We start from the raw sequence: 24,736 nt of genomic DNA, 5'->3' as shown, positions 1-24,736 counted from the left end.
AATAATTATAAATTACTTGATGAAGACCTGATTTCAGGCACTAAAGGCTAGGACACACTATTACTATCGATACTATCTACCATTTGTCAGGTTTCCACTTAATATCATGTACTGTATATGGCTCACAGTGGATATGCAGCAGATAGAGCTGTGTGTATCCTAATTTAATTCCAGTCCTCCCTACTAGGACCACAAGGTCATTTCCATTATGTCTGCTTCACAGATGAAGAAACAGAGGTTCAGGGTGGCTAAGTACCTGTATTTAGTATTGGGTCATGCAACTATCAAGGGCAGAATTGCAACCTAACCCAAGGTCATTTGACTCCAAACTCTGTGCTCTTCCCGTGATTCATACCATCCCTTTCCTCAAAGGCAGGTCCAGACACGGTGAGAGGAATGATGATTTCCATTGGAAGTTTAATTTGGCATCAGCTGAAGGAATAAAAATCAATCAAGGACCTCTTTCCACAACTCCTTTCATCAGTTCTGCAATCAGCTATTGCTAAAGAAGTTTCCTTCCAAGGGGCTCTCCACTGAGATGCTGCTTTTCTCCTTTCCCAAAGAGCCCCCATCCCTGACCCCTTCATGGGAACCTCAACCCCCAAGATGGTTCCCATGAGCCTCCTGGCTAGGGGTTGGGAGACTGGAATGAGGTTAGACAACAAGATGAGGAAAATGTATAAGGGGCCTGGCAGTGTCTGTCAGCTCCCATCCCAAGGCCTTCACCCACTAGGGAGTCCTAGAGTCTTGACTGTTGACACACCAGCTCTGGCCCTCACTATTTTGCTCAAGTAGCTATAGCTTCTCGCTCCCTCCTGACTCTTTCCAAGTATCACATAAGAATGCTCAAGCGTCTCTTCTTAAAAAAAGAAATGGCTCTCTAGTATCCCTTGTAAGATATTTGTACATCGATATTCATATTGGCATGTTCACAGAAGCCCAAGGGAAGCAACTCAAGTGCCCATCAATAGATGAATGGATATACAAAATAAGGTTTAGGCACACAATGGAATTTTATTTAGTCATAAAAAGAATGAAGTTCTGATATATGTTTCAACATTGGATGAGCCTTGAAGATATCATATTGAGTAAAATAAGCCAGACATAGACACTTAGTGTATGATCTCGCTTATATGAAATACCTAGAAGGAGCAAATTTCTTAGAGACAGAAAGTAGATTATCGGTTACCATGGGCTGGGAGTGGGGGCACGGGAGGAAGAGTAATTTCAGAGAGCAGATTCTTTTAGAGGTGATGAAAAATTGGGTTAATGGATGGTGACAAAATTGTGTGGACATAATTGATACCATGGAGTCAAAAGTGGTTGAAATGGGAAATTTTGAGTTGTAGAAATGTCACTACAGTAAAAAATTAAAACAGAAAGAGAGATCCTTCCTAGACCATCTGTCTTTTTCCAGATCTTTTTGCAATCTTCTTCCCTTCATAGTTCACTTTCTTGAGAACCCTTGTCCTCTGTTGCCATTTCCACCTACCCCTATTTTTCAACCAGTGTTTCCACTGCTCTCGCAGCTAAGCCAAATCGCTGCTAACTCAAACCCTTTTATCCTCGACTTCGCTGCTGGATTTGGCCTTCTGGGACATCCACTTCTCCTAGTTTTCACAATGCACTTGTTCCTAGGTTTGTCCTTTTCCATTTCCTTGATTCCTTTCTTATCTTCTCTTTGTTCAGGGACACTTCACAGTTAGCTCCAAGGACTGTGATATTCTCCGTGCCCCATCCTACCTCCCAAATATACATATGCTTTAATTTAGTATTTTTGTGTATTTCTTTCAGTTGATTCCCAAACAAATCTATTACCCCAGAATTAGGAACCCCTACCCAGCTCTTACTCCCCTGATGATGTCATCAATTCCCCTGGTTTTAGAAGGGATCTCTGTGCTGATGTTTTCCCATCTAAATCTCCAGACCAGCTCTTTCCTGAACTATGGACTTGTATAGTCAACTGCCTTCCTGATAGCTGCATTTAGATGTCCTGCACGCAACTCAAACTCAGTGTCTCTAGGGCCTGATTCTGAGCTGCACCTAGAACCGTCCTTAGATCCTACAGTGTCTTTGGAAAACAAATTAGAAAAATGCAGTCTTTTCAAAATATTTGACTTCTGTAGGTGAAAAATTGATATAAGTGTGATAGCAACTACATTATGAATGCACTACATGCAGAACCTGAACTCCCTGGGATACATAATCAGACTTGGTTCTTGCTCAGTGCTCTCACTCTCTGAATGGTTTTACTGACCCTCCACTGTCCTCTTTCACTCAGGCCCCAGATTCTATGGGTCTGTCCCCACAGGCCACTTGGATCTATCTCCTCCCTGACCCACTGTTAACTCTGATTCTGACAGTGTGAATCTTTTCCCACCTGCAAAGCCTCTGGCTGTGACCCTCCATTCTATTCTTCATGAACAACAAGAGTTATCTTTATGGGGAACAATGTCAGTCTTTTGCTAAAAATACTTCATTTGTTCCCAGTTATCTACCAGATGAAAACAGAGGTCCCTCATGATGAGGCTATATCCACCTTTCTTTCTTCCTCTTCTTCCCACATGCCACAGATTCTGCAGTACAGGTATGCAAACCAACTTGCTATTCCCTGGATTTGCTATGTGCTCTCTTGGCTCCATGCTTTTGTTCCCTCTACCTGAAACATGCTGTTTCCTCCAGCAGAAAAATTTCCCTCTCATTTACCAGCCCTTTAACTCCAGCTTATCCATGGTTGAGGTTCCAGTGTAAGTGCCTAGGAAGTCTTCTCCAGTCCCTGAGCTTGGAAGTGATGCCTTGCTAAATGCACACTGAGTGTCCAGTCCTGCACCTATTCCAGCACTTACCATGTAGTGTTGTAGCCACCTATTTACAGGGCACCTCCTCTCTTAGACCTCGCAGGCAGCTCTTCCTTTTCTTCAGAGCCTATGGTGCTAACACCTTGTAAGATTATCCACAAAGGTTCTGAATTGAGCCAGAGTCCCTGCAAGGAGGTCTTCTCATTTTCACAGAACTAATCTTACCCTTGAATTTCCTATCCTTTAAATCAACCAGAACCTCCTCATCTTACTGCAAATGTAACCACCATTGGCAGACCAAACAGCCGTAGATATAAAAGAAAGGTACGACCTCCATTATTAAAAATAGCTTTAACCTGAACGCGGAGCTGGACAAGACCCCCCCATGATGGGTCTGTTTTTCTAAGACCCTTGGGTTTATAAGGACTGCTTCATTTATGGTGACAGTAAAAAGTTTATCTCATAAAGAAGAGTATTAGCCTATTCTCCTTTCTTTCTCTCATGCACAGTTTCTCCCCATCTATCTCTGTATAACTCCCGCTGATGGAGATGTAACCTTTTCATCCTTCTTCCATGAATCTCAGGGCCCTGGTTTACTAACTGCTCAGTCCTATCCTTAAATTGTAACAGCTAATGCTTATATGGTGTTGGATATTATCCTGGGAACTTTACGTGTAATAACTCATTAATCTTTACAAGAACCCTAGGAGGTAATTACTATTATTTTCATTATTAGCCCCATTTTATAGGTGAGGAAAATGAGAAACAGAAAAGTTCAGTCATTGACCCAGGGTGACAACAGATAATACATGTCAGAGCTAAGATTCAAACCCAGGCATCCTGGCTTCAGAGACCAGGCTCTTAACAACTATGCCATTTACCTCTTAACCCTAACGTCCATCCTTGGACTGAAAATGCAGCTTTAGGCACCAGAGTCCCTACTGGGTTGAGGACCCATGTGTATGATCCACTGAAATGAAAAGCCTTGTCTCCACGTGACAATAAATGTTGAGGCTAAGGTAGGTGACCCAGCCACAAGCCCCAAGGCTTTGGGGTTCCCATCATAGTTTTGGAGGTGTACTGAAACTGGCTTTGACTAGCTCATGAGAGGTAGTTGTTAAACATTTAAGAATGACATATCCAGTGTTCCACTGTTAGTATCTTGAAGTTGGCCATGGTGAGAGAATTTGCATAATGGAAATTGACTGTTGCTACAAATCAGGGATGGTATCCTGAAACAGTATTCTTGCTGGAGGATCCTAGGGGATACCATCTTTTCACTTTCACGAAGACTAGTTGGGTTGGGGCTGGCAGACTTTAGGGGAGGACTATTAGATGCTCTCAAATGCTAGCATCTGCTTGAAGCCTTCTTTGAAGGCATGGAAAGTCCCTCAGCAAAGGGTATGGCAGCCCAAGGGAACCAAGGAGTCAACATCTCCTCTCCAATCCCAGGTCCTCCTAAATGATGATGCCATGTCCCCTGGCTGCTTGTGGAATGATTCTGAGGCAGGCATTTGACCCTGTTCCCAGAGCTTCCCTATGGCCTGAAACTCAAGTTACTCACTGAACTGTCTTGATGCCACACCCTTTATTCTCTACCTTCTGCTGTCTATTAAGTCCCTGCCCTCCCCCTGACACCTACCAAATAAACTCATACTCAAATTCTTTTCTGAAAGTTTGCTTCTGGAGGCACTGAAACCAAGACAAGGGCTGAGGGGGTAGGTTCTCAGGATGAGGGTGTGATTGCACTTGGATCTCCACCACCTAGACTAGGAAGCTCTGTGGCCATAGCCTGGCCACCAGAGCCAGGGGTTGGTCATTATTTCAGAGACTTGATCCTGTGGGTTTGATCACCCTATTGACTGGTTTCCTAGCCAGTGACCTTGCTGCCCCACCATACTCTTGTCTTCCCCCACCCTCTCAGAAGCAACCATGCCTGCTCCACCCAGCACTGCCACCCTGCTTCTCCAAGGAAGATGTAGAGTCTGAAAGAGTTTTCCTCAAAGAAAGGATTGAGCCAAGCTCATCATCATAAGTCTAATGCTGGCTGAGAGGGGCTCAGCCCTAAACCCCAGAGGAGATATCACTGGTCTCCAGGAAGGCAATGTGAACTTGGCTGGAGGAATCCACATATTCACTTGGATGCAACTGTGAGGCTCTTATCCGCAGTTAACAGACTTGCGTAGCAGAACCTTTCAGGGAAGCAGTCTGTTTGAACTGGTCTATTCCCGGTTCCCTGGGGCTGTCTGGGAACTGAGATTTTGAGCTGATATATTTCATTACCGGGATCTAGTTTATCCTTTAGATTGCTTCTGACTTAGAAGTAAGCCTGACTTTGGCTATTGGGTGTGCTCACAGTTAACAACTTGTTTGCACTCTCCAACACGGGGGAAGAGAGGAAATGGAGGTTTGGAATTGATTGGCCAGGACCTCAGGAGCTAATCCAGGAACTGAGCTGGAGGGCAGGTAGGGGATGGCTCCTTCCTAGCTCATTCCAAATCCTGTCTAGAGCCTCCCAAACCCTCCTTTTCTTCTGTGTTCTAAAAATAAGTCCTGTATTAGGGTCTGCATTTGCTTTTTACCTTTGGAGAAAAAAGCTGTAGGCAGGAGCAAAGTGATCTGTTGAAGAAATTTAAAAACAAATTTATCCAAAAACACAATGTGACATTATGTCACTTATTGGAATGAAAGGAAAGTGGCCACCAAGAGGGGAAGCTGATTGTGAAAGGATTTAATTCACTGCTGGTCCCCAGAAGTATTATGGATTGGTTCACTCGTACATACATGCTCATAGCTTATGATTGGCACTAGAGCTCTATGAAAACTGTCATCTGTGCTGTTTTGGGGACACTTGCTACATTGGCAGAGTGTCCCCCGATGCTGGCCATCTGACATTGGAGTAATTGGGCAGTGCAATCAGCACAGATATGAGGAAGGGGAGGTTCTGTCTGTAATGGAACAATGATGACCTCTGATGTCCCCCTTTTCCTTTTAGCAGAATCCATGCCTCATGTTTATTCTGTAACTCAACAGAAGGACCTAAATGGTTGTGTTTCGGGCAACAGAGTGGGCTTGGGTTGGGGAACAGGGACGTGAGGAGTGGGGCTTGTGGAGAGAGGGAGGAGACAAGCAGAAAGCGTGGTGGGGGATTTCTCAGGCGTGCATTTGCCCCCTTATGAATCACTCTGCACAAGCAGCCAGCTACTGTCCTAGATGTGGGCTGGATCTTGATTCTGTTGAATCAACCGTGACTAAAAGATACAGTAGTCTTAATTTCCTGTGACTCATTAAGAAAGTCCTATTGGGCAAGGCTTGTTTCGCAGGCTGACTCTTTCAGCAGAAGCACCTTGGTTCTGCTGATGAACTCAGCAAGCAGAGGCTGACCCAGAGCACCGGATATGTCTTTTTAGTCACAAGTCATTGTGGGGTGATATTTTGGGGAATAGGGACTCCACTTCATCCTTACTGTACCCAAATTGGTTGATATGTTTAACTGATTAGGAACCTCTGAGTTGTTCAGAAGACTTTTATCCAGCAGAGGCTGTGTGTCCAGCATGCTGAAATTGTGCAGAGGATGGGGAAGGTCTAAGGCACAGACTTGCTTCTCATGGATCCAGGCAGCATCCACTAAATGAGCTTGCAACTCTGCTTCAGCCAGGATCTAGGGTGAGCCACTGTTATTTTGCACTTTACAATGATGATGTCTTTTATTGCATTTATAAATGGACCCAGAGGCTATTACTCAAAAGGGCTCAGCTAGTAAATGAGAAATAGTAATTATCTTGTTCCAATTGCTGACTCTGTGTAGCTGCTGAGAGGGGTCAGAAGGTCCTAGTTTGCTCAAGGTCTTCCCAGCACGTCCTAACCTTGTGATGACCGGATCAGGGTGCAGGCGGGGGTCAGAGAACAAAGGAGTGGTGTTTGAGTTCTCTTTCATATTGGGTGCTCTTTGAAATGTGGTGCGGTATGAGCACATGTGCGTGTTTTGGCAACACTTCATAGTCTTTGTAAGCCAATCTTGGGTCTCTCTTCTGGGGACCCTTCCATTGCAGGGTGGTGGGCATGGATCCTGGCTTAAGGAGTTGTCAGCATCCACCAAGATTGACTTTGGGACGAAGATAAGCTTCAGGAAGTGCAGGAAACTGCAGTCACGCTGTTCGTTTTCCTCTTAGACTGTTCATTCTTTTCTCTCAATCCTTTCTCAGCCAACTTGCTAGTCAAAGAAAATGTGTCTGAATTTGGGAAGAATGGACACAGGGTAAGTACTGGCCCCATTTCCACTCTAGAAAGTAATCCTTTAGGCAGTTTCCATTTTGGAGTGGATTGGACAAGACACAGCTTTGCCCAGCTTTACCTTTTCTCCTAAAATATCCCCCTAACTATTTACAGTTAAATAAATAAGCTCCATAAATAAAGCTTTGATTCTCTGTAACTTAAGCTATTATTGTCAAATATTCCTGGCTTAGGCAATAGAGTTTACACTCCATGAGTTTATTTATTTATTTTTTACGTTAAGTTTATTGAAGTATCATTTACACGTAGCAAAACTTACACTTTTTAAATATACAGTACTATGAGTTTTGACAAATGTGTACAGTATGAAACTACCATCACAATCTAAGTATCGAGTATTTCCATACTTGATAACACCCCTGCGCTGAGAGTCAACTGGCCCCCCTCTGAGCCCCTGGACACATCAAGTTGATTTCTGTCCCTTTCACTTGTTTTCAGAATGTCATGTAAATGGAACCACGTGTTAGGTGACCTTTTGCAACTGGCTTCTGTTACCCCAGCAAGAAGCTTTGGAGTGTCACCATGTCGTTGCTCACACCGTGGGTTGTTCCTCTGGCTCCTGAGCAGAACTCCGCAGTACAGACGCTCCAGTCTGCTTGCTGTGAGTGAGTTCTCAGAAGCCTGCCCCGAAGGGCCAAAAGAGCTCTGCTGTGCTGACTACCTGGCCCTTCCACTCTCCCTGTGGCTCTTACTTCCCCCATGTCCTCCAATGGGAGAAGTGAATGTGTGCAGGGGAGAAGGTCAGTAAGAAGGGAGATGGTCAGAAAGGACAAGGAGCAAGAGCATGGCAGCCCTGTGTGCCTCACAGATGTGCCTGGGCTGGCATGAGTGGTGATGGAGAAGAGGGTTCTGTTTTACCAATAACGGAAGCAGACCCTGACTACTGTAAGCCAGGGAGGATGTTCTTGGAAAGCTCTTCCCAGAAAGGCTAGGAGCCAGGGCTGAATAGCACGTAGTGATGGACCACTTCACTGGGTACCAGAAATACATCATCTACTGAGTCCTGAGGCTCAGAATTAAGAGTCCTGGGAAGACCACGTTATTCCACTAAAGGACCAGAGGGAGGGAGACAGGGCTGGGCTGCCAAGTAACAAATGTCATCTTCCCCAGAGAAATACAAGCTCCCTCCAAACTGGAGTGGGTCAGTCTGCAGGGATGATGTAAGTCTGTGCCCATGTTTTCCCCAGCTAAGAACTTGCTTGGAATATACTTTATTAAATAATAATATTAATAATAAAATAAATGAAATAAATCCTATATATTATTATTTGGGTTGATATTTTCAGGGCTTTTCTCCAGCGGTTTTCCTCCAGTGTCTCTACACTTGTTTCATGTGATTAATCAGTATTAGTATTTTTACATTATGTTTATACACACACGTGCAGATTTGTGATGTGCTTTGATTGCCTCGGTGCTGCTTACATTTTTAGGTTTTGACACCGCTACCCAGAAAATTGCCTTTCATATGTCTAGGCAAACAAATGAAGAGCTGATTTGATTTTCTTATCCCCGAGTCTGAGCACTGGCCAGGAAGCTCCCATGAGAGTTGGGAAAGCAGCCCTGGGATGCTCATGAGTATGATTAAATCTCTTGAGTGGAGCCTAACCTCTCTCAGCTCAGTTTTCCTGCTTGTGAAATAAGCATTCTAATATTTTACATCTAATTCTGAAAGCTGAAATTTTATGTAAAATTGAAGCTGTCTAGAACACACACAGGAAAATTGTTACTGGAAATGCGATCCATCAGTAGGACAAGTTGTGTATATCCATTGTGCATTAATGGTCTCCAGGGTACTTTGCTGTGTCTGTGAGTGTTTTAAATATGCTGAATAATGTTATAGTGAAATTGGTCCCCGAAATACATATTTGATGCCAAATTGATTGAATTTAGGGAAAAGGAAAAACATTCATTAGCATGTCATCTTTGACATTATATCTGCCTGAGCAGGTAGATTCTTGCCTGATGCCCTTTGTCCAGCAGAGACAACCTAAGTCCCTAAGGTTACCCACCTGCTACAGACACAGTTGTAGACCCAGGTCTCTTGTGCTTTTATTCTGAGTTCTTTCTTGAATGGAACCACTTCTATGCTTTTGAGCCTTACCAGACATTTAACTACAGTGGGCAGAGGTAGCCAAAGGTTGAGAAACTTTTCCACCTTTCCCCTTAATGGTTAGAAATTGGTGATCAGAAACAACAAATACACGTCAAAGATGTTGAATATGTATATGATTTTGGGTTCCAAACAGATGTGATTAAAAGGTTAAATTATGGCATGTCTCCTACATTAAATGGTTCCTGAAAAGAGTGGCAAAGAGAGTCCGGGGGTGGTGAGGGAAATGTGGTATTATGTTAATATTTATGTTTGTCTGTAGCTCAGTAGAAATGAAGGTTGATCCAGTTCTCTCTTCCAGAATGTGTGTAAGTTGGCAGATGACAAGAACAACATTTGCTTCTAATCACTCATCCATCTTAATAATGTCGAACAGATACAGTACAGAATCTATTGCACAATGGCCAGCATTTCCTGACATTGTACTCTTTGCCAATTTCAAAGAAGATCTTGAATCCAGGGGGAGGTACATTTTTATGTTTTTGATCATGATCTTCTTAGAAGATATTTATTAGAGCTGTTTGTTGACAATATTAAGAATTAACAAATTATGTTGTTAAAGCATAACAAAAGTTCAATGCTTTCATTACAGAACTATAAAATCTCTTACTTAAGAGAAATATTGTGGTGTTTGGAAGGAGGAAATAATTACTGAAAGATTCTTCAGGGTCTAATTTCTAGAACTGAGGCAAAGCTCAGCAACTGTGATCAAAATAATTAAGAAACAGTAAAATGGAGGAGAAAAATTTTTATATGTTCAATGTCAACAGCATCCCCCAATACCTAAGAAAGTCATCAGTCTTGTGAATGCATTGGGTTGGCTTTTCTTTTTTAAGCTAAAAATGGGAAGCTTATTATTTCAAGAAATTCTACTTTTTTTGTCAAAGTGGGAAAGAGGTCGTTTTATTGCGTTGGGCCTGGTATTGAACTCTCTGCCAGGCCAGGAGTCATTATGTGAGTCGGTGGAGGGAATGCTTGACACCAGAGACAAGGGACTTTGAATCACACCCAGAACCTTCTAGAAGACCCCTCCTTCCAGGCACAGATTTTGCTTGCTGTCCTCCTGAGAGGTATACATTGGGCACTCTGCAGAAGTGGGAAGAAACACTGCTTAATATACCCAAGCTAAAGTATCTGAGATGCCTGCATCCAGCTCTCCCTTCAAAGGGTAAACACTGCTGCCTCCACAAAAGAACAGTTATGGGGTGAGGGTAAGTTCTTAGTAATGACACAACCATTCACCAGTTTGGGGAATCACTGACTATTGTGGTACAAACTGAATGAGATAATTATCTGAATAGCTCAACTATTCAGGAGGCCAAACTATGTCTTCCTGTTGCAGATAATTGTGTTTTGGCAGAAAGAACTCTGAACTGGAAGTTGGGATCTCTGGTTGCTACTCAAGCCTTCCACTAGAGAACGTGAAGCCTGCTCTGTGAGGGCCCGATTTCTTTTTCATAATATTAGGGTTCTTACTTCGCTGGAAAGCATGTGTGTCTGTTCAGGTAAGTCAGTAAGTTTGTGTGTTTTGTGTGCAAAAACCCATTCCCTCAGGCAAAAAAAACCCGTCGAATTTGTGAAATTGTGGAACAGTGGAACCAGAATGGACATTTATAGATGCGTCCAGATTAACAAGGTCAAGGGTGGGGTCCTCTAGAGGAAAGCCACTTTGATAAGCTGGCGGGGGGAGGGAGGAGGGGGGAGGGTGAGAATTTCTCTAAATTCATTTGTGTGTGTGTGTGTGTGTGTGTGTGTGTGTGTGTGTGTGACTGATTCATATGGGGTGACAAATGGCAATCACAATGCTAGAAGGGACCTTAATTAAGTTCCTTATTCATAAAATAAGGAAATTGGATTAAATCACGTCCAGCGATGGGCCATTCGCTGGTCCGGGCTCACCAACAGGCTGCGGAGGGGGGAAAGCGGGTCTCCCCGCGTCTATTTCCAGGGATGGTCGCCATCCAGACTGGGTTTCCAGTGGTTTGCACAAACAGTTTTCTAAAGCAAGAAGGGAGTTCTAGATTGAGGATGTTGGATGAACTGGGTCGGAACGGGCGTGTGGTTTCAAAGCACTATTTGCAAGTCTCCAAGGCAGGCGCCTTGACCCTCGGCTGCGGAGGAAGGCTGGCCTGCGGGCCGGCCCCGGGCGGGTGTCCCAGGCCGAGGCGCAGCTGGAACGCGGGCGGTGGGCGTTTCTTTTTCACCCATTTGTCCGCGCAGTCCGGAGGTTTCCTCGAGGGCGCGTGGAGAAGCGAGCGGCCAAGAGCCGAGGGGGCCACGCCGGAGGCTCTTTGAAAACGGACCCGTGGAGCCTTCGCACCCCCCACCCGCCCGCGTCCCCGGCCCGCGGGCTCCTTGCAGGCCTGGCAGGTGTCAAAGGGCGTCTCCCAAGCCAAACAGACACCCCCCTACACACACACACACACACACACACACACGCACACACACTCAGTCCCGGGCCCTGCCGCGAACAAGGGTCAGCGGGGCGCTCCACAGCCTGTGTTTGCACAGGTGGGCCGCGGCCCCTGCGGGCGTCTGGGGAGGGGGTCCCGGGAGCTGGGCCCTGGGCCGCGAGCCGGGCTAACTCGGGGAAGCCAGGCCCAGAGCCTCCCCACTCGCCCCGATCGCCCCGCGGCTGCTCCTCCGGGAGCCTCCGAGGAACCCAGCTTTCCCGGAGGACTCTGGAAGGGACCATTCCCGCGGGCTGAAGCCCGAGGAGGGTTCCCAGAGCCGTGGAGGGCGAGGCGGCCAGGACGCACAGCCCCTCTGGAGCGAGAAGTGGCGGCTCCTTTGGAAATGGCAGCTGCGGCGCGCCCTCTCTTCCTGGGTTCATTCGACCGGGCAGGGCTCGTGAAGTCGGGAGTCGGCGACAAGGACCGGCGGGGAGGAGGTAGCTCGGAACCCGCCACCTGCGAGGGGATCAGCGTCCGAGTGCGAGCGAGAGGCAGGCGCAGGCCTCTTGGTAAAGGAGTCTCTGACAGTACCTGGGCAGAGGGAACACCTTGGTTTTAAGACACTTTAAAGCGCCTTCCCTGTGCGCTTTAAAATACATAACTCAGCGGTGGATATATATATATATTTTTGCATTAGCAGGCACCGGGAATCTAACCCGGGTGTCCGGCATGGCAGGCGAGAACTTTGCCTGCTGAGCCACCGTGGCCTGCCCCCAGCAGTGGATTTTAAATTTCCGTTTGCAGAATTATCTTTACCTATCGATGTAGAAATGAGGATGGTAGTCTTATTGAAATGACTTATAAATAGGCAGCGCCGTGCCCCCGGAGGAACGTAGTTAGAGAGACAGGGTCTCCTGGAACGGAGGTGGAAAACCGGCTTCCTGTCGTCTCCTGGTCTTTCCGATTTAAAGGGTGTAGAGAAGAGAAAAGCAAAGTAGTGGAAGTATGGACCCTGATAATTTCAACCCAGTGAACCTGCTTTCCCTCCTTCCCCCAGATGCTCGTCTGTTTCAGTTTAATTTCCTGGCTTAATTATTGTCCTTGGTGAAAACACCACTTAAATATCTAACTTTTGGTCATAATTCAACCATAAGGTTATTACTACTTACAACTACTAAGTAGATATAACCAAACATCTGTCAAGGCTCTTTATCTTCGGGATGGCTCATTTAACCTTCCCATTAGTACCGAAAGACAGCATTTGGAAATAAATCCATTTCTTTCCCTACATCAGGGTATGTTGATTCCAAATCATTCTCCTGTCTTGAATAAGATGGTCTCCATCTGAGAAGAGCAAAGACAACGAGGAGACCTAAATTTCCAGTCTCTGAATTTCTCGGTCTATTGCCTTTCAGAAAATGTCAACCCATTAATTGTTAGAGCAACATTGCCTTTGAATTTATAGAGAAACAAATGTTTACAGTGTTTTTCTGGCACATCCACCTGTTAAAACTTGCTTACATTTTGCCTATGTCTCCCCTCCACCCACCTGCAGGTGATCTTTTCAGAATATAGCTAAAATAGGCCTGGCACACCTACCGCCACAATTGATATCTTCACAAATGAGGGGAGAGTGAAAAAAAAAAAAAGAAAAAAAAAAAAAAAACAAGGAAAGAAAGAAGAATGACGGATTCACACCCAAATGAACTTTTGCATTCCTAAAAAAGGTGGTTTTGTTTTGACAAAAACTTTTGACGTTCACGTTGCTCTTAAAACTGCCCTGAAGACATCTTTCGTGTGTTAAAATAATCTTATCCCAAGATTAAGCTTCAAGTTTTTTTGAGCCCAAACCAGAAGCAATTTACCTGAAAATGTCTTGCTAACTATAAACTTGTTCCTGGTCAATGTCCCTGCCAGGGGACATCAGTGTTCCCCCCCACCCCCACCCCCACCCCCACCCCGGTAACTCTTAAAGTGAATTCTTACAGAGTTAACTGTGTCCCAGTTTAAGAAATTCAGTTGATGAAGTTCCACTTTGGAGATTTGTAAAGCAATGTGTAAAGTAAGGAAATCTACAACCCACCCTTTCCTTTAATGGATTATCCAAAAAATATTCTCATCCCTCAGGAGGTGTCTGGGGACCCAACCCTGAACCCATTTTAGGGAATAAAAAATTCTACCTCCCCAACTCATAACCACAAAATCCTTACTTAAGTCAGTTGTGAGTTTTATTAAAAAATGAGCACTATGCCTGGATTTCATAAAATTTCTACCTGAATATGTACACAGTCACAAATAAAATAATATTAAAAATTAAAAAAATTACACTTGCTTCTGCGTGGCAGTGGTCCTGGCACCCCACATTCATAACTTTTTTTTTTTTTTTAAGGAAATTGCTTGGCCCAAGGAGACCACACTTACAGACCAGTGAACCTTTAATAAAGCTGTAGACCGTTGCCTGCAACATTTTCAATTCAGGTTTTAAAAATATATAAATAATTTAATTATAAAAACCCAACAACATTTTTTTCTCTCTTGGCAAGACTCCCTGACGCCTGTCTCGCACTGTCATACTAGAAATGCCACATACAAACACGGGGGGCCACCAACCCCGACAGTAGTTGTGCCATTTATCTTGTGGGCGGTTCCCTGATGTGCTCCTTTTTTGTCCTTTTCTTTTTTCTTTTTTGCTGAGGGGTAAATCAATGGAATGGAAGGTGCCACAAAAATAGTAGGAGTCTGGGCAGGAGTGATAGGAGCCTGCTAAAGTGAAGAGGCGGGCAAGTTCGGTCAAGGAACTAAAACAATCATCAAGCATTGCTTTGGTCCTCTGCAAAAGTCCTATAAAAGACGAAAGAAAATATCCTGGACTAAGTTAAAACACTTCTGTAAAAAATGCTTCAGCTTTAAGGCACGCTTGACGGCGATTTTGTTTTCTCTCTTTTCTTGCGAACAGAAAGTGCAAGCCCCAGAGGCTCCCCCTTTTCCCAGGGCTCCCACCCCATCCGGCCCGAAGCCCTCCCTCAGGCTAGGAGCGTCTCCCCCGGGTGCGGCGGGTGCGCGCGGAGGCCGCGGGCCGGGGCCGGCTGCAGGGTCGCGGGCAGCCGCAGGGGGCAGTACAGAGGCGGGCGGCCGAAAGGCTCGGCGGCTGCGGCGAAGGAGGCTAGCAGCAGCGGCTGCGCGCGTGGAGGCTCGGCCCGAGGCGCGGGGCCGGCGGCGGGCTCCGGGGGCCCGTAAGCGTAGAGCGGCAGCAGGGCCGCGCCCGCGCCGGGAAAGAGCGTAGGGGTCGCGGGGCAGGGTGCTGGGACTGCGTGGCCGGAGGGCGCGCAGCTGACACCCCACATTGCCGAGGGCCGCGCCTGGGCTCCTGCGGGCACGTCGCGGCGGCCGCGGAAGGGCGTGCTGAGGATGCTGTCGATGGCGAAGGGGCTGGAGAACTTGCGCGCGGGGCTGGCGGCGCCCGGGTCGGCGCGGGCTGGCGGAGGCGCGCCGGGGGAGGCGGGGGCGGGCGGCGCGGGCGGGCGGACCGCATCCTCCTCCGGCGGCGGGGCGGGCGCGCGATGCCCTAGGCGCTTGCGGCGGCGGCGGAAGACCCCGTCGGCGAAGGTGTACTCGCTGTTGGGGTTGAGCATCCAGTAGTTGTCCTTGCCCCAGGGCCGCGAGGGGTCGCGCAGCACCTTAATGAAGCAGTCATTGAGCGAGAGGTTGTGGCGCACCGAGTTCCGCCAGCCCGTGTAGCTGCCGCGGAAGAAGGGGAACTTGCCCATGAGGTACTCGTTGATCTCGGCCAGCGTCAGGCGCCCGCCCGCCGAGTCGCGGATGGCCATGGCGATGAGCGCGATGTACGAGTATGGGGGCTTGGGCCGCCTAGTGTAAGGCTTACCGCGACCGCCTGCGACCGCGGCCCCGCCGGGCCCCGCCGCGCGGCCCGCCTCCGCGGCCCCTTCCTCAGCGCCCTCAGTGCCGCCCGCGGCCCCCTCGCCGCCCGCGGCCGCTGGGCTGTTGGCTGCGCAGTCGCCGTCCGAGCCCAAGGAGTCGTCGCCACCGGCAGACAGCGGGGACGGCGCGTCGCCGCCGCCCGCGCCCTCCAGGTCACTGCCCGGCTTGTCCCCGCCGGGCGCACGGGGCGCGAACCCGTCCAGCTTCATCCCGCGTCTTCCCGGAACCGTCCCCGCCGGCGTCGTACCCGTCGTCTTGGGAAGCCGGTGCCAGAGCACGGGTGACGACCCGGGACCGGTGGCCGTCCTTCCTCTCCCAGGGGTTCGCCTCCTCTTGCAGGACGGTCACTTTTCCGTAGTAGATTCCGCTTCCCGATGGGGGTGGTTTGGGGAAGGCTGTGGCGTGTGGTGGTGGGCTAAGTGGGGCGGAGAGGAGGAGTTGGGTGGACGCTGTCTTCAGTTTAGAGGTGACAGAATTTTGGAGGATGCGTGCGGGCTGCGGTGACACCCTGGTGCCGAGACTGCGCGGATCCGGGAAGTCTGCTCGCCGCGGGAAGGACGTGCTCGCATCTGCTCTGCGTTATGGACACAGGTTTGGCCCAGTTGGCGGGCAGGCGTCCTCCGGGCCCAGGGGTTGTGGTGGCCCGGGGCGCGCGCCGCCTTGGGGAACGTGTGTCCCCGCCTTAGCCTCGAGCGCCCTCGGAGCCTAGTGTCCGAGGTCGCGGAGCCGGCAGCCGCCTTCCCGGCTCCGGCCTGGCGGGATGCATCTCGGAGCTGGCCGGCAGCGCGCCGTGTCGCCTCCACCTTCGGCCCGGCCCCTATAAGCCCGCGACAGCTCGGCGGGGGCGGGGCCTGCGTCGACAGAGGGGTGGGGTGGGACGCGCGGGCCAAGGTGGACGCGGCTCCGGGCGGCCAGGCGGCGCGCTCCCCCTCCTGGGCCCGCGGCCGCGCGGCGCTCCCACAGGTGGTTGATTTGGGACCTGTCCCGCCCGTCCTCCCCCTCTCGCCAATGGGGCCTTGCGCGCGGCGAGGGTGTGCGTGTGGTGCGCGTAGTGGCGGCCCCGCCCCGCGCGCTCCTGTGCCCAGGTGGGAGCCCGCGGGCTCCGGCTGCGGGCGAGGAGTCCCGGGCGCGCTGCTTTGCTAGGAGGCGAATTAGTAAGGGCGCGTGGCGGCAAGGACGGGGAGGGCGACCCCGCTAACACCCCGAGGGTAGCAGGAAACTTGCTGGCGCCTGAGACCGTCCTATACCGCACGCGATGTGGGTTTGCTTTCCCGGTAGTAAAAATCGGTGCCTCTGCGGAAAACCAGCCCTCCTGTCGCTGGCGAAGTGCTGAACAGCAGACACTGCGTGGGCCGTCCTTTGCGGTGACTTTTTACCGGGAGTCCCCGAGGTGTGCTTCTTCCAGGACGTCCTTGCAGGGACTGGTTATTTTTTCCGTTCCTTTTTTTTTATTGAGCGAAATACTGCTCTTGACATTGTGGGCGCCTTTTTGGATGACCTTGAGTCTTTCTAAGTCGTCTCTGACTTTCATTTTTTCTTTTGCCTAACCTTACCTCTATCCTTACCTGGCGCGCAGCTCTTGGGAATAGGCGGCGGTGCTTCTCCCGCTTCTGCTCACCCCCCATCGCGGCGGAGCGCTTTGCCAGGGTCCAGCCAGTCAACGCGAACACAGGGAGAGGGTGTCCCCCTGGGCGGGCAGGGACCAGGAGCGTGGCTTGATCACAGCTCTGTCCTCCTAGCCCTGCTCCTTTGGGACTCTCATTGCTGGGGTTTTGGTGGCACTGAGATCTGATGGTTCGAAAAGGAGGGGCTCTTTCCCCGCCCCCAGGACGCCCCGGGAGCGGCGCCCGGCTGCCCTGGAAGGGTGCACCTCCAGCCAGCCTTCCTACCAGGCCGAGGGGTCTTCCTTTTTCCTGCCTTTGTTGCAAATAGCGGCCGAGCCGCGAGTACGTGGGCACTCACCTTTGATGTTTATTTTATTACTTTTCCACCATTTGTGTAGAAAATGTACACAATCCCCTCTTATCTTTATTCAGGGAATTTAAAAGGCATTCCGAATGGTGTGGGCAGAGAGTGAGGGTCCGGTTGTCGGCTCTCTTATTTTTTTGTGTTCGGGAAAGTTTACAGATTCGATCCGTGTGTGTGTGTGTGTGTGTGTGTGTGTGTGTGTATTCAGCAGGGTAGGGAGTATCTTCTCTTTGGGAGATGTGCAGTAGGAAGCTGGTGGCTGGACCTGGAGAGCGGGAGTGGGTGGGGACGATAAGTATCCATTTGGCCAGCAATAGGAAACATTTGCAATGAATGCTATCCTCACCTGAACTCTAGATGTCGGCAGGGCAGGAAGACATACCTAGCTTACAGGTGAGATCAGCCCAGGACGGTTGGGATGTGACCCAGGGTATAAAGGAGGTCTCTGGTTGCTGCCCCAGGGCCCAGGTTTGCTGCTGACAGCAGTTTCCATTTGAGAAACTGCACAGGTGAGTTGCCCTGCAGGTCTGAAACCATCCGCTGCCACTACACGGCACACCAGACTGCAGCCCCCTACTCTGGCCTGCAGCAACCCCACTGCTCACCTGCAACTCTCCTGCAGCTTACTGAAGCTTACTGCCCTCCCCATCTTGCAGTAACACCCGCTTGTGGTAGACCCCCTCCCCTGGACCTGGGCTTGCAGTCCCGCCTCCCCTCCTCCTCCCCACTTGGTCCTCTGTTCCTGCTCTGTGGCCTGCAGGCCTTTGGTGTTTGGGTGGCTCCTGTCCCACAGCCCTCTCCTATCCCGCCCCCCTTGCAGCTTCGCCTAGCCTCTGCCTGCAGTACCCACAGTGGGGCTCCCGGGATCACTGCGTTAGTCTGGACATTCCAGTGAGCTGCAGCCTGTTGATGGGAGAGAACTGGAGTGGACTGGAGAAGACTGGAAATGAGAGAAGGCTGTGGGCCCCACTGGGCCCCACTGCCATCAGTGTGTTACGTGCCCTTGGGGCTGCCCTTTCAACCTTCTTTACTCGATTTCCTCCTCTTTGAAAAGAGGTTGGTGAGAATGAACTCTTAAGTTCTTTCAGCTGCTGCCCCAGCCTAGCCGAAGGTGTTAACTCTCGGGAACCCCTGTTCTTGCTCCCTGCCAGGCCTGGGTGGGGTGGGAGCTCTGCTCTCCCTGGCAACAGCTGGAGGCTTGATACCCAACCTTTCACCTCCTGCGGAAAGAGGAGTGTTTGTTGCTGGGGTGAAAGTAGATTCTGGCCTGCCCATGCCCATGTTCCACTTTTTTTTTTGTCTCCTCACCGCATCTGCACCTGCCAACAGACTGTTTCTGGAGATGTGATCTCAGGTGGGCAGCCATCAGCAGTCCTTCTCCCCCCACAGAGGCAGGCAAGAGGGTGGCTGCTTTTCTCAGGGCTCAGAGCCTGGGAAGGTTTGGGGGAAAAGGAGTGGGGTAGAGGAGGGACAGTTCTTGGCAGGTAAAGCTTCTCTGTTTTCAGAGTGACTCAGGGCGTTTGGAGATCGGAATGGACAGGTGAAGAGCTGCCCGCAACAACCTAGGTGGACTTTGGGAAGGAAACCCAGAGCGTGAGTACGGTGGGAGTATGGCCACCCGGGCAGGGTAGAAAGATCCTGGAAACTAGAATGTAAGCTCCGTGAGGGCAGAGTTCTCATCTGTTTTGTTCACGGCTGTATCCCTCATACTTGTTGCATCATAGGTAGACAACACCTGTTAGTGGATATGCCATGTTGTGCCGTTTGCTGAGGACACATTGCATTTATCTTCAGGTAAAACTCAGAAATAAAGCTCCTCTTGCTCTTTGTGGTTGATGTTGCTCGGGTTATTTTCTTTGTGGTTGTACAGCCAGGAAATTCATTTCTGGCTCTGTAACAAAAAGTGGGAATGGACAGCTAGCTCTCATCCTCTGCACCTCCAGCCACACCATCCTCAATGCCATGTCCAGTTTAAGAGCTCAAGCACTGAAAAAAAAAAAATCACTTATACTATTTGGTTAGTTCCAAGGAATCCAAGGAATGCTTAGAGATTTCTGCTACCTAATTCTTAATCCTCTGGGAGTATGCAATAGAAGAGTTAATAATATTGCCACTTTTTTCCAAAAATGTGTGCTATTTTGAGTCTGACCAGATATTTGCAGGTATTACTAGCCCAAGACTATGTTTTTCCCCTTGCACTTAAATCACCGTGGAGATAAGTGAATAAACTGTGGCAAAGGATGAGTCCACATTTCCATGACTTTGTGACCTCTCTGCAGTAATTTGAGGCAGAGGAAGATAATGCATCTATCTGCAGACATCAAGAACTAAGTTAACTATGAAATCAGCTACCAATTTAAGTCTTGACCTTATTTGATAGTGTTTGATTGCCCCCCTTCCCAAAAACTGATTTGGGAAGGAAATATTTTATTTTCTAAAATACTAAGGCAACTTGGCAGCCTGCACATCGACTACTGATTATTTGCTCTATGCATCCAAAGCACACAAAGACTTCTAGCTCAGAGGGAGTGCAGACAACCTTAAGCCTTTCACCCAGGCAACTTAGGAGCAGCTTTGAGTTTCTTGCCATGTTAACCTCTGCTGGTGGCTGTGCTTTTGGCCTCTGGATCCAAAGAGAAGGTAAACTTACAACTGCCTCCCCAGTGGGCACTTGGGGCTCTGGATACCTTTATGTTATAATGCTGTTAAGGCACAGAGATGGGACATTGTCAAGAGCCACAGGGCATAGTTATATGAGTGCAAAGCTTCTCAGTGGGGGACAGAAAGGGTCCTGACTTGGGAACTGGAAGTCAGGTGGTGATGAGGAGCTTTTAAAAGATAAAGCACAGTCCCCTTTGTCTTCCAGCCTTCTCTTAACGAAAGCTCGTGGGAAGAGAAGGGTACCTTGTGTTCTTAGCTCACATTTTCACAGCTGGGCTGACTGTTTTGTAGTTCCTGGACACTTTGCAGAAATCCTGCAGAGATTGAGGGCACAGGTGGGAGTCCATAGATAGAGCCTGCATAATTTTACCGCCTCTTTCCGCGGATGTTTTAATAGAACTGGGTCTGTTTGCTGTTTGCCACCTTTATGTGAGTGGTCTCCTTTTGGTTCTCCAGCCCCTGGAGATGGTTTGATGAAAAGTTTGCTGGTTTTAACACAGCATTATTGATCAGAGGCAGACTCGAGGGTTGTGCTTAAAGTTTCCTTTTGAGAGTCCAGAAGCCTTAACCAGCAAGAAACCCATTGAGCGTCCATTGACTGGTGGAATTATTGCACCTGTGTAAATGCTGCCTGTAGCTAATACATCCTGAGGACGGAGTAGGGGAAGGGCACAGACCTAACAGTGATGGAGAAGAGAGAAGGCAAAACGACAAATTGGGGAAGGATAAAGGAGAGGTGAGAAGATGTGCAGATCCAAAATAGAATACAGCAGAAGAAGGGCTAGAGATCATTGAGGAAGTTGCCTGATTCTGTGTATCAGAGACAAAACCCTGAACACTCTAGAATTGGGTATGAAAAAATTAACAATGAAGGAAGAAAGCCCAAGGGTGACTCATTATAACAAGCTGGTGGCTTTGGTATTGGGATAATGGAGTCTGTCCCTTCAGAGCTGACCAAGGCTGGGGACCCTCATCACCCAGGGTTAGTCCAGCTCCCACTACTGCCAGCAGTTCTTTGAATTTTAAAATAAGAACCAGAAAAATTTAGTTTTCCATTGCAGTCAAGTATCCAATCCCCCCTTTTTACCTTTGAGGCTATCCATGTCCATAGTAAATTAAAAACCAGACCCTGACCCTATGTTTGTTAATGGAAGGACACTGTTTCTGGGAAGGGAGCTGAGCTTTGTGTCTCTGACTTCTGTGCCCTTGGATTGCTCCATTGTTGCTAGTGTCACAAAAATCTGGGCAAAAGAGGGACAGGTGACAAAGGAGATTAAGTTAGCATCTTTGGATATAAAATATCAGGTTGTATAAACAGTCATACAGATGGACAGACAAAAGAGACACTTGGCAGGGCTCTGACCCAGCCCTCCTGGTGGAGCCAGGGAAGGCTGCACCATTCCTACCTTGGCCAGCAGTCCCAGTTCCCGGCCCCAGGACCTAGCTTTGTGCATAGCCAGATTAAGTGCTCTTTGTCGCTTCCATTCCCTTTCGTCTGTGGAGAGGTCACACATGTGCACACATTTATCTTGTAGGGCTAGACCAACGCCGTGAATCCAGCTGGGCAAATTCCCTAGTGCCCAGTTAACAAAGCAAAATTTCCAGGTAAAACTGGCTTCCTTTCCCAAGAAAAGTGCATTCAAGTCCGTGAGTGAATGGGAAGCTTCTTGAGAACATTTAACTCTATTATATGGCTAATCCCTTAGCCATAATTCTTGGAAAGAAGAAAAAATCAGGAACCTCTTTTCGTTTTCTGGAAATGTGAGCTGGAATTGATTGCACAGTTGGGTTGCCTAGAGAGAGTAAAACCCAGATAAACAAGTCATATAAAAAAGACTGTGATAGAGTTTGGTAGAGAGGCTATCTATCTATCTTATCATCAATTATGGAAAATTTCAAACATATATCAAAGTAAAGAGAATAATATAATAAAGCCACAGGTTACCATCGTCCAGTTCAACAATTATCAGTTTATGGACAATATTGCTTCCAGTATATCTTTATTCTCCCAAAACTTCCCACTTTCCACTTGGTATTTGTGAAGCAAGTTGAGGACATTATACTATTTCTTAAGCAATTACTTTAATATCTCTAAAAGATATGGATTTTTTTCTTTAAGTAGAAATATAACCACAATACCATTATCGAACTTCAGGAAATTATCAGTGTCTTCATAATATTACCAAATTCCTAGTTGCCAGTATTTAAATTTCTCTGATTGTTCTGTTTTTAAAGAGACGTGGGATTGTCTCTTTATGGGATTGATTGAACCAAACTCGAAACAAGGAACTATTACTGCGTTGGGCTGATAGATATAACTTGTTAAATCTATAGATTTTCCTTTCCTATTTTAACAACTTAAATCTGCAGATATTCCTTCCCTATTTAAATTTCGCATCGCAACGTATTTGTTAAATAGATTGGATTGTTCATCCTGTAGAATTTTCCTACAGTTTGGATTTTGTTGATTGTATACGTGGTGTTGGTTGACGTGTTCTTCTCTCCCCCATATTTCTGGTGAATTTGGAGGCTTTGCCGTATTTGGATGTGATATACACACATACGGCAGAGGTGGTGGTGTGCATTCTGTCAGGAGGCTCATAACGACTGGTTGTCGCTCTTTTTTTGTGATATTTTAAGGCTGATCAGTGAATTTGAGTGTTAGCTCGGTTCATCTGTTATAAAATTCCCCCTTGACTTTCCGCCTCACAGTTTCAGTGGCTGTTATGAAATGAATTTTATCCCCCAAAAAGAAAAGTTCAGGTCCTAACCCCTGTTCCCTTGAATGTGACCCCCTCTGGAAATAGGATCTTTGAGGTTGTTATTGGTTAAGGTGACGCCAAACTGGATTAGGGTGGGCCCTTATCCGAAATGACTGGAGTCCTTGTAAGAAGGGGAGAATTGTGCCCAGACAAGACAGAGAAGAGAGATGGAGTTACGTCTCAAGCCAGTGAATGCCATGGATTGCAGGCAAGTTACTGCCAGAACCACAACATTTCAGAGGGAGCGTGTTCTCTTGACACCTTGATTCGGATTGCGAGAGAATACGCTTCTGTTGTAAGTCCTCAGTTTATGGTACTTTGTTATGGCAGCCTTGCAAAATAAGACAGCAGCCACTGATGATAGTTACCTACAGCTCTCATTTCCTTAAGGGTTTGCAACATGTGATGTTTTCATTCCATCATTCCTTCTTTATTTATAAACTGGAATGCTTACAGAAAGGAAAACTTTGCCTTATTAACTATTTGTTACTTGGGAATACAACTGTGCAGAAAGGAAGGCTCAATTAATCCCCTGAATCTACCTGTTTGCAAAATAATTTGCTGGTTCTCCTAGGATCCTCCAAAGAAGATACAAGTACACACATCCAAAGTGTTATAATGAACTGTTAGATTTTTAACATATTTGGTGTATTGAAACCCATTGTGGTATTTGATGAAGATGAAGATGGTAGTGATCAAATTGTCTCTTTTTTGGATCAAGGGAGTTTCTTCAATTGAGTCTCTTGATTCTTTTGGAAACAATTCTAGCTGTCATTCATAGCTTCTTTGGCTTTCTACTATGAGAAGATAATCTAGGCTCATCTTTATATTTCTTGTCTCAGATCCAGAATTATCTATTTTTTCCAAGGAGCCCTTGTTTTTTATAAGTACAAGATATTCCTTCCCTATTTAAATTTTGCATCACAACTTATTTGTTAACTAAATTGGATTGTTTTCTTGAGATAAGAAAATCTGGATTCTAGGGATACTCATGGCTCTTGAATTGGTCATTGTTTCTAGGTCTTTTTGATATTGTTGTTTCTAGAACTTTTTCAGTTGGGGCAAAACAATGTTTGGAAGAAAAAAGTTTCTTAGAGAAAATACATGATATTTACAATTCAACTATAGTATTATAAGGTTTTTGCTTAACCTTTCTTGATTTCTTATCTGTATCTCTTTTTTTATGCTAAATACGACTTTGACTTAATTACACCTTTGCTTTATCTTTTGGGTGTGTGTGCATGTACATGTATAGCAAACTATTATTTAAAATATCAGTTCCAATTTTATTACTGATAATGTGATTCCTGAAACAGTTTGGGTTTTACTTTTTTTTGTTTGTTTGTTTTGCCCTCAGGGATATATCCCACTAGTTATATATTCAGATTACTGAGTTTTAAACTCACTTGAAATATTGCTCTGTGAGTGATTAAATCATCTACTGGCTATTCAGTTAGCATCATGTACATTTTGCTTTTTGTTTCTTTCATTTGTTTTCAGTTTGTTTCATAATTATGTAGTATTTACATGATTTCACAGTCAAAGCTTTAACCTGTGGTATATTCAGGAGAATTCAGTTTTTATACTTGTTTCTTCTACCTTATTCCCTTTGCTATCATAGAGGTAACTTTCAGAAAACTTTAAAAATTGTACTTCAATTTAATGTAACGAAGCCAACACACACGTATTCAGCAATACTCTCTGCAGTTAGTCCTTGACTCAGTTTCTCAGGGTTGCTGAAATACAGTATCCCAGATGAGTTGACTTGAACAACACACGTTTATTGTCTCATGGTTCTAGTGACTAGAAGTC

General features: G+C 47.2%; 1 protein-coding gene and 1 long non-coding RNA gene across 2 annotated transcripts in view; one reads left to right on the top strand and one right to left on the bottom strand.

The window, feature by feature from the left end:
- Nucleotides 1-13,565: 13,565 nt before the first annotated feature.
- Nucleotides 13,566-16,311, bottom strand: FOXQ1 (forkhead box Q1). The gene has a single exon (XM_077143972.1). It carries the CDS (start codon nucleotides 15,740-15,742, stop codon nucleotides 14,618-14,620), a length of 1,125 nt encoding a protein of 374 aa, XP_077000087.1. The 5' UTR covers nucleotides 15,743-16,311; the 3' UTR covers nucleotides 13,566-14,617.
- Nucleotides 16,312-17,775: 1,464 nt separating this feature from the next.
- LOC143668799 (uncharacterized) overlaps nucleotides 17,776-24,736 on the top strand; it is a 51,892-nt gene continuing 44,931 nt past the window's right edge. The window contains exon 1 of the long non-coding RNA XR_013168557.1: nucleotides 17,776-19,295. This is a non-coding gene — a long non-coding RNA (uncharacterized LOC143668799). The remainder of the gene's footprint in view (nucleotides 19,296-24,736) is intronic.

Source organism: Tamandua tetradactyla, chromosome 25, assembly GCF_023851605.1.
Source record: "Tamandua tetradactyla isolate mTamTet1 chromosome 25, mTamTet1.pri, whole genome shotgun sequence".
Classification (NCBI taxonomy): Eukaryota; Metazoa; Chordata; class Mammalia; order Pilosa; family Myrmecophagidae; genus Tamandua; species Tamandua tetradactyla.
Note: the sequence above shows the minus strand (reverse complement) of the source record. Positions and strands in the feature narration are given on the sequence as shown.